The sequence below is a fragment of the Fopius arisanus genome, unplaced genomic scaffold (genome assembly GCF_000806365.1).
Source record: "Fopius arisanus strain USDA-PBARC FA_bdor unplaced genomic scaffold, ASM80636v1 scaffold00121, whole genome shotgun sequence".
Taxonomy (NCBI): domain Eukaryota; kingdom Metazoa; phylum Arthropoda; class Insecta; order Hymenoptera; family Braconidae; genus Fopius; species Fopius arisanus.
The window spans coordinates 302,805-312,455 of record NW_011887860.1 but is presented as its reverse complement, the minus strand read 5'-3'; the positions used below and the strand labels follow the sequence as shown (position 1 = coordinate 312,455).

The following is a 9,651-nucleotide window of genomic DNA, read 5'->3' as shown; positions in this document are numbered from 1 at the left end:
TAAACAAAATATAGATAACAATATTCTTTAGGTAAAGTGTTGAGAAAATGTATTTAGCAATTAAAAATTTGCAAAGCTGATAAAATAGTCAAATTTAAGATGAAAAATTCTATAGGATAAAAAATTATTACTTTGACGAAAATACTTGGATATGCTTAGTTATGTTTATACCATCATAACGTTCGTGTCAATTATCATTTACCACTTGTAATTTTCGTATTACTAGGACATGTTTATTCCTTCGAGTGATGAAATTATTCAGGTTTTCAACTCGTTATTATAGTAGATCAAATTGGAAGATATGTATTTCAGAGATAATTTTTCCGAAACGGATTTCATACACTTAAAAGAATAGTATCCGAGACGATTGACAGTTTTCTTTCCGATTTGTTCTCACAAATTTTCAATTTCCTCAGTAGCTCCCCATTTTTTCTCTCCGAATATTTGAACAAACCAATATCTGGTCCTGAGATAAAGAAATTTTACTCCAGGGTTCCAGTACTTGTCCGTTTTTTCGAGAAGCAAGTATCTACTTGCATCAAGGAACTTATGATTCACAAATTCATAAGAAAATCCTCTTTTTCTAGAAAAAGAAAAACTTCTGTCACGAAATTATGCATTTGTTTCCAAGATGATGATAATGTATTGATGAAAAAGGCGGGATTCCTCAATCAAAATCTGGCTCCAAAAGATCTAAATTGTAAAAGCGTCGAAAAACCGTTTTTTCTTGTCAATTCATTACTCGTCATTTTTCGGATAAATGCAACATCCGCTGACTTAAATTTTTTTCATCATGATCTGCGGAAAAGTAACTTTTCAAAGGACTTTTCTGCACATTGCAAAGGAAAATACTGTTCGCAACTCGTGCGGAAAGTTGTTTTTGGCATCACTTTTTCGCACTTGTTACGAAATATACTATTCTCTCAGGGTATGATATCGTTTTCTCGGAAATTTTCGAGTATGGATTTCGCCATAGAAGGAAATAAGCTCTTCTCAAAAATAGTAATTTATGCTACAAAGGCTGAAACCTATTTTTCCAACATATTTAATGAGAAACCGCGCCTCCGAGGCGATAAAATACGTTTTCAACATATTTTACAGCCCTTGTAGTAAAAATGACTATTTCTCACTTTCTCACACGTCTTAAATCAATCATTAGGTACCTACCAGTAATTAACTAATAGTTGACGACTTCCGTTTGGAATAAATTAATTATTTTGATAGTGTTTAGACCTCCGGTTATTTTATCAATTCAATCAGTTTAAATACTTTCTTATTCACCGCTTGATGTTATCTACTGTAAACGATCAATCGTCGCAAGTTTGACAAATTAATTTTTCACCATATAAAATTGAAAATTAGTTCCCATCAAAGTACATCAGTAAATTCACCATAATTTTCAAGCTTTTGGCGTATTGCTACTGAATTAGTATATTACATACCTAGGCCAATAAAAAAACAAATGTCTCAGATCATATGACTCTATTGGCCGAGGCGGACTAACATCTAATCTGAGACATTTTTTTTCACTGGCCGAGTCGTTAATACAATTTTTCTGCTCGACGAGCGAGAAAATGGCAATTTGTCGGCCGCGCAGCGTGTAGCGTGAAGTTGTGACTTTCTGGCCGAAGGGCAGAAAAATTATTTGCTTAATAGGGGTAAAGAGGCACGTACAAAAGCTGGATAATGTGATTTTTTTCGCTGATCGCACGCTATTTGCCATCTAAGCTTCAGACATAACTTTTATAATCGTTCATTGTGCTCAAGTATACGGTTGTATTAATTAACAACTTTTTAATTTAGCTCTTGGTACATGGAAACCCTTTGTTCGCGAGTCGCTATAATTGAGTGTTCCCTGCTTATTCTGATGAAAGCAATTTAAAAGTTTGTGTATCTTTTTACGAAGATATACGTCTGCGTATATATTTTCGAGTTTATTGTGAGGCTTCCTGAATTCAATTCGAATATTTCTCTTAGGTTTCTACTGCTGATATTTTTCGATTATCTCGCTCAATTCATACTCGGTACTGACACTATTCTCATTCATAAATCGTTTTTTTTTTTCATTATAAACGGCAGTATATGATAAACATGGTCCATCGTATATTATCATAAAAGTTAAAAATGTTAAAAGATCAAACGCGATAAAGCAATTCACGTAAAATTATTGGCATAAGATCCAAATTTATGGACGAATGACGAGGGAGTTCGATATTGTCAAATTTTACTGGTTATTTCATAATTTCAATTATTTATATATTAATAATATTTATTAATGTTACCAATCAATAAATATTCATAGAGAAAATATTTTTGAATGAAAAACTACCATAATGTATGGGTAGGTTTGGTTATTCTAAATCGAATTTCGACATGGAGTCATAGCTTTTCCAAAAATTTGTTCGATTCTTTAACAGCGTTGTTCTTAAGTTGGTTAATCATGGAAAATTTATTAATCATGTATTTGATTGAATGAAATGGATTCAATCCAAGCAACGCAATATGGAAAAACATTTTAATATATATATATCATATGTATATATATATTATATACTATATTATATATTATACATAATATACATATATATATTATATAGTTTCGAGAAGTATGCACGTTCTTCATTCGCATATAATGATAGGACCTTCTACGCATGCTTTTGCGATGAAATATTATCATTTATTTTTATTTTTACTTGCAAATTCGGGGTCAATAATTCATGTTGTGTTGATAGCCCTTATTGTATAATCTATCTATTACCATGTGTACTTGCGCTTCAGTCATTTGATAAATGGTACTTGAGATTGCTCCGGGTACTTTTTCGGCTTAAGTTGCGCATTCGACAAGTGGTGAAGTGTGCGTGGTCTACTATTCAAACCGACCAGGAATTAAATGGGACGTCAAGCCATCAAATTTCAATCAATTTCGCAATTTTTCATCATTATATCTCTGTCTCACTCTGATTCCATAAATCAATAAAATATTTTCTTTGTTTCTTTTTCAAATACGATTTTCACTTTCCCACTATTGTTATGTTCTGATTTAGTTTCTGTAAACCGATGTCATGTTGTGCGCTTTATTCAATTTCAGTTTTAGAGTTACGAACAGAATAGTATCAAAAGACGATAACCAAGCAATATCGTCTCGCGGTGAAATACAATTTTATATTTTTCAATGTAATAGCAACAGTTAATTTATAAAAATGCGGCAGTGTAAACTGTTCTATTTGCGTTATTAACTCACCTCCTTGCGTTAACCATTGTTTACGATTATTATTGTTACTTCAACTTTGAAATTTATATGGAAATGTTGCAATAAAAACAAGGGACCTCAGTTGAAATTTTCTTGCATTTCTGCTCAATTATTTTTGTAATGCTCTATGATACCTCAATCTGTAGAAAAAGGCTAATATGTTCATCTCGATGAATTGGAAAATGATATACTTGTGTACAAAATGCGAAACTTTTCAATAATTGAAATATCTTGAGGGCCTTTACAACTTATTTCACTCCGGTACATACTAGGCACCGATGTTTAAACCAAGTAAAGAAGAGAAGAGCTTGGTTCAACTTGCTTAATAGGGAAAACCGTGTCCATTATTATGTTCATTTGCTATACTATGAAGATAATCATATACACTCACTCTACACCGATATTTTATCTACAGTACTGTCTTTTGTTCACTTGATTCCTCGGAATTAAAGCTAACTGTGCGAATTTCAATTCATTTTACAACTGCTGATTTTCGCGAATACATTTGCATTTATAGGGTTTTACAGGAAAAGTAATTTTCTTTTGTTTGTTTCTTAAAATGTATAATAATACTGGCTATCATAAGGTAATGGTATAACGCTAGTTATTTCGTATTATATCGTATCTTTGCTAAGTTTTTTGTGATTCCATACACATGGTTAATGTGATTAATCTGATAACGATTGTGAATTTTTCCACTAATTTGCGTTTGTGTTTCATCTTTACGTGTGATTATTTTTATCTATTAGTCTCCATTGTTAACACTCATATTTATATACATCTCTCTATATATGACGATATTGTAGATTTGAATGCATGGAAGAACCTTTTCATCTTGATTCTTCTTTTGAATACTCTCTTCCTATAATATAATTCGCCGTGTTATGTGGTTCAGCAAACTTTTACTCTCAATTGAGAGGTATCATTCAAAAGCCCATGTATATTTCACTATTCTACATATACATAATATGTATACATTGGTTGTATTTTCTATTTAATGAACTGAACCATTTTTTCGTGTAGTCTTATATTATGCCCTTTTTTAAGTATTTTGTCTGGTGGTTCACTATTTTTCTGATTTGCTTGAGTGTGCATGTATTTTTCATGTTCAAAAAGGTTGTTTTGGTTCATTAGATTAGCATTAGATTAGATGGTCAACGTGATTTTTCGCTTATTTTGCGTATTGCGTATTTTGTGTATTTTATGTATTCTTTGGCATAATCCTGGAGCCGAAATGCCGGTGCTGTTCAATGGACCAACAGTGTTGGCTGCTCTTTTTTCTCCTCTTTCGATAAGTGTGAATTAAAATATAAAAACAACGATGAGCCATTCAGTTATTAAACTATTTGTTAGAAGTAATGAATAGCTCATGTTCTTCATCGGCCAACACTTGGCAACCAATATCGGCCCAACATTACCAAACCAAGCTAGACAAAGATTGATTGAGCATCGGAACCTAAAACTATTGGTCCAATTGTGGCCCGTTTGACTTTTCGTACCCGGAATATGTTCCTGATCTCCAGTTCAATAATTTTGGTACAGGTCCATCTGGCAACTAGAGTATTCTCCACAGAGACACTAAGAAAAATTTTTCAGGTGCTCAAAATTTTGCAAAAATTATTCCTAATGCGGAAAATCCAAGCAACGATGGATCGTAAGGAAATATCAAATATTTATGTTAGAGAATCAATCAGTTTTTCAACTTATTCTCGATAAAAACATCCTCTTTTATAAAAAATCCAAATTATTGGAAACAAATTGAATAAATTCATCAAAATACTGATTCACCCCTCATAATATTTTGCAATAAATTTCTAACATCATTTTATATTTATCAATTATGAATCATAAGAAGGAGATTTTGACAACAGTGACAACTTCCTGAAGAGGTGAAAAACTGTCTAATCACTCTTCACTATTTTGGCAATATATATAACACTTCTTCACATACCCGTACTTATCGTCAATAGAAAAAAAAAATGAGACTGAAAAATTTCCATAAAATTTGTTGAAGATATTTCATAATTTTAAGTAGAATGGTTCCAATAGGAGACTGGCTTGTAAAGGCATTTAAAAGATGCAATTTGTCAATGAAGGAATGAATGTATATTTTTTTAAACATCAAGGACGTTTATTACATTGCCAAACATGTATATAAAAACGATCAAAAATTCATTGTAAAACGTGAGAGTAAATTATGAATTAATTTACGTTTAAAAAATTCGCAGTCTATGGAAAAACGTATAAAAATTAAAATTTTCAATGACTATTCCTTTCAATCAATGATTTGACATTTTCGTAATGAGCTCAATGAAGTAGATGCATTGTAGCGTCCATTGATATGACTTTCCACTGTTTCCATAACCATTTCTTTACCAATAATAAATTTATTATTGATCATGATAATCATTAATAATAATTATCGGTAAGTATGTTCAATATCAATTTTGTTTACACATTACTCGGATCTTTGCCTTACCTATCATTTATTCCCATTCACATTTTCCTTATCCTCCCTATTTGCTTAAAAATCATTGGGCTTATTTCTCATTGATGTACTCTCCTGATGAGAATTTGTTGCAAAACTAACAATATTACGATTTGTTTCTCTTGGAAATGAGATCATCATCACTGGCTTCGACGTCTGCCTCTACTCCTCTCTCACCCTCCTCAATTTGCCTTGTATTACCTTCCTCAGTATCTATACTGCTTGTTGGAGTTATCTGCTCCATTATTATAGGTGTTACTGTTGATGCTGCTGTTGACCTTGTTGACGCTGATGTGACTGTCACACCGTTTTCGAAACTCACACCATTTCGAGTTGCTTTATTTATGGGCTCAGGGGAAGCAGATTCCTCGCTGCTAGGTGAACCTGGAGATGATACTATCACCTGTCAAAAAATCATATAATTTCCTTGCCTTAAGATGGAATAAGGTTGTCATCTTTCGAGCTCCTTTCCTTTTTACATCGTTGAAATTTCATTTGCCATGCGTTTTTTCAACAATTTTTCAAGTGACTTAATCCTTATTGCCCCTGATAATGGTTGTGTTATCACGCTAATGCTAAGGGATAAAAATGATCAAGATCATCAATTATCATGTAGTTATAAACCTTCTACTAAACCATTGTAAATGAATCTTCAACAATGTAGACCTTCTTATAATTATACATTGATGGTGCGATAGAAATGAGTACTTAGATATGAAAAAATCTAGATATGCTAATATGACCACAATTATTATCATCCAGTTTTGTCAATGAGGGCACGATCTTCTGGCTCAACGACTCATGCTAGTCATTAATGTAACAATAATCCAAATTTTAAAGAAATAAGCTGAAGAACAGAAAACCACAAGGATGGTACCTGTGCAAGAAGCGTCGTCTCTGTGCTGTCAGCGATTTGGAAGAATCGGCAATTTGCGTTTGCTCTGAATAAAGTTCGAAAAAACCAAAACAATAGCAATTAAAAGTTAATAACGCTATATCAGTTTTTTGTTTTGTTGTCTGTAGAATAACGATTAAATAAAAGCAAGCAAATTAAACCACAAAAATAAAAACAAAAATTTTCTATCAACGTTAAATATCAATTAAGGTTACCGGGGCCGAGACCGCATTGTAAACAAAATTAATTAAAAAAAACCATGCTAGAAGATTCCAAATTAACAAATAGATGATGTGAATCAATTTTCAGCATGCGAAAATGAATGCGCAGACTAATGCAATGCGTCAAATTAATTCAATGAATAAGGATGTTAGACCAATGGAAGCAATTTGAATGTATAACGAAATAGTGGTTCTGCGGTAGCATCGTAGGCTTTTAGCTACAGAATTCCAGTAATTTCAGTAAGTCGCCAAGTATGAGAACGCCGTTATAGCTTGCATGCTCCTCAGCTGAGTTTGAGTATCGCGAGTGGAAATTTTCGTCAAGTTCAAATCCGGACTTGATCATGTCAGGCCAGATGTTTTTTCAGAAATTGATAAGACAAAGGAATCGACACCCGCTTTATTATGTAACGTGCTTTTATGAGTTCTTGTACTTTTTCGTCCTCCCGTGCTCATCTTATTAAAGTCCTTTGATAAATTAATTAAAAAAAATGTTTATTGAAAAAGGTCAATTCGCACTGTTCGAGTTTTAATTCACTGGATCAACACTTGGCCAGACTTCCATCAGAAATTGCCGTATCAGTAAATCGTGAGATAAATCGTTAAGCGCATGTACGATTTTTCGTGGAGTTTTTGGAATTTTGTTTTTTACTAATTTTGTCCATGGCGGTCCATGCTAATGTAGACTTTTCAAAGGATTTCGAACTTTTACCGAATTTCTGAAAAAACGAAGAAAGAACTATATTTTTATCACTTTTTGTTGATAGACTGCCCTAACATCCTTAGGTCAAAAATATTAATTTTGACTCGTAATGGTAGATTCGAGTCATGAATAGAGAAAATGGTTGAGTTTTTTTTTCAATTTTGCAAGCTCAAACTTTTCATTTGAATAGTTATGATTTTCCAAGTAACCACTAGAAATAAGTAGCAAATACCTGGCGTGGTTTCACCGGGGGCGGCGGACGAATGGTAGCAACGAATGGGTTGGTGTGTCCTGTTGTGGTTGATGTGGAGGGTTGATGATGAAGTGAGGGTGGCTGCTGCCAAGGCAGCCCGGTTCGAGGCAATGTTCCCTGATGAGACGCTGGTAATTGATGAGATGGCTGATGGGAGGATTGAGGAAGCTGCTGGTGCTGACGATTGGTTACTTGTCCTACTTGCGAAACTCGAGTAATTGTTGAAGCGATTGAAGAAATCTTCCGAACTGTCTGTGAAATACATAGCTGATTACTCAGTCCTTGAATTCTCATATTTTCCGTACAATCGATTTGTTATTTAGACATACGTGGCGATAAATAAGGGCAAAATCGAATTTCGATTACGATTACATCATTTGAAAGTCATTAAATGTCGTTGGAAAAGATTTTCTGCAAATTTAATTTCTAAAAGAGAAACGATGCTGCTCTAAATAAACTACTAAATTATAGAGGATTTTCCGATCACCGAATCATTCATCGTTGAATAGTTTTGAGTTCTCTGAGTCCATAATTTTTTAACTCAAAATCCAGGGGGCTAATTAGATGTCCAGGTGGACCGTTTATGTGGAGTAATTAGCAAACTTGAATCCTAATTCTGGCCTTCCAAAACGTCCAAAGGATGGAGACAATTCGAAAATTCGAAAACGTAAATTTTGGCTTAATCCACTGAGCAATAAAGCGACAAGTCCATATAATACAAAAGAAAACTTATTGATGTAATAAATTCTCTTGAAAGGTGTCTTCAATCAATAATCAATAATTGTATTTTCAAACTTCTCTAATTGGAAATTCATTTGTAATTGCTCAGTGACTTTTTTAGTCTGCATATAGGTCTGCAAGTAGGTAAATGAACAGTGACTAAGGATAGATTTTGGTCTTTATCCTCAATCTTGTCATCTACAGAAAGAGACCACTTGAAGGAACTGTCCAAAAACAGATTCCGACTACTTCCTAATCAGCCTCTGGTCAGATTCGTCAAGGAATTGACATCTTACCGAGAACTGAATTCAATTGAGATCGGAAGTGTTCTTCAGATCCCTCCACCACAATTAGGTCGTCGAATGCTAGTATTCGAATATGTCTGTGACCAAGAATTTTGTCTGCGGTAACACAATCCGATTGTTGCCCTTCTGGCGCCACTAAGCTTGTCATTTTCTACGCAACTGGTAGAACAATGTTATTCTCGGTGATTCGCTGTCGTATTCTCCAATGTTTATTGAGTTGAGCCATTGTGTTACTGTTGAGTTGATACTATTGGTTTGGCTGGTTGATTATGTGGCTTGGCTTTCATTTTTTTATTATATATATACACAGTATATAGACACTTGGCATTCTTCACTGGAGGTCACGATCAGCTCTGTTGCACAGGAATTTTCGAAACTGTAAGTCAGATCAATAACATAGTTTGGAGAAAACCTGGTTGGGGTGAAATTATATTTGGGAACATTATAACGTCGCTGTCTCTAGCTGTGACTATATTCAGAAATGAACCTAGCTGTATTTAGGCTGTATTGACGTACATTTCGAAAACTTTTGGCCAAGAAAACTGGCAATTAGTTAGTCATCCATCCCGCATCTAAGCTGATGGGCAAAAGATAGATTTCCGTAAGAGCGCCGGCAAGCCTACTCTCCACGGGCAATGTCCTTTGGCAGCTCGATCTCGCTAGTAGATCTGAATTTCTTTCGGCCTTCTTTTTCGTGTTGAAGATAATCGTTATTGAAAGTCCAGTTTGGCACATTTTTAAAGGATTCTTTGCCCAATACCAGGTAACGGTTGCACTGAACTTTTTTTCCAAAGTGATATTAGAGAAATAGATTGT

The 9,651-nt window shown here is 33.9% G+C and overlaps 1 protein-coding gene across 1 annotated transcript in view; it reads right to left on the bottom strand.

Annotated features, from left to right (window-relative positions):
- Window positions 1–5,480: 5,480 nt before the first annotated feature.
- Window positions 5,481–9,651, bottom strand: part of RhoGAP100F (Rho GTPase activating protein at 100F) — a 77,827-nt gene continuing 73,656 nt past the window's right edge. The window contains exons 18-19 of the mRNA XM_011313446.1: window positions 7,790–8,058; window positions 5,481–6,141 (exon numbers count right to left, since the gene is read on the bottom strand). Coding sequence (XP_011311748.1) covers window positions 5,845–6,141; window positions 7,790–8,058 — 566 coding nt within the window. The 3' untranslated portion in view covers window positions 5,481–5,844. The remainder of the gene's footprint in view (window positions 6,142–7,789; window positions 8,059–9,651) is intronic.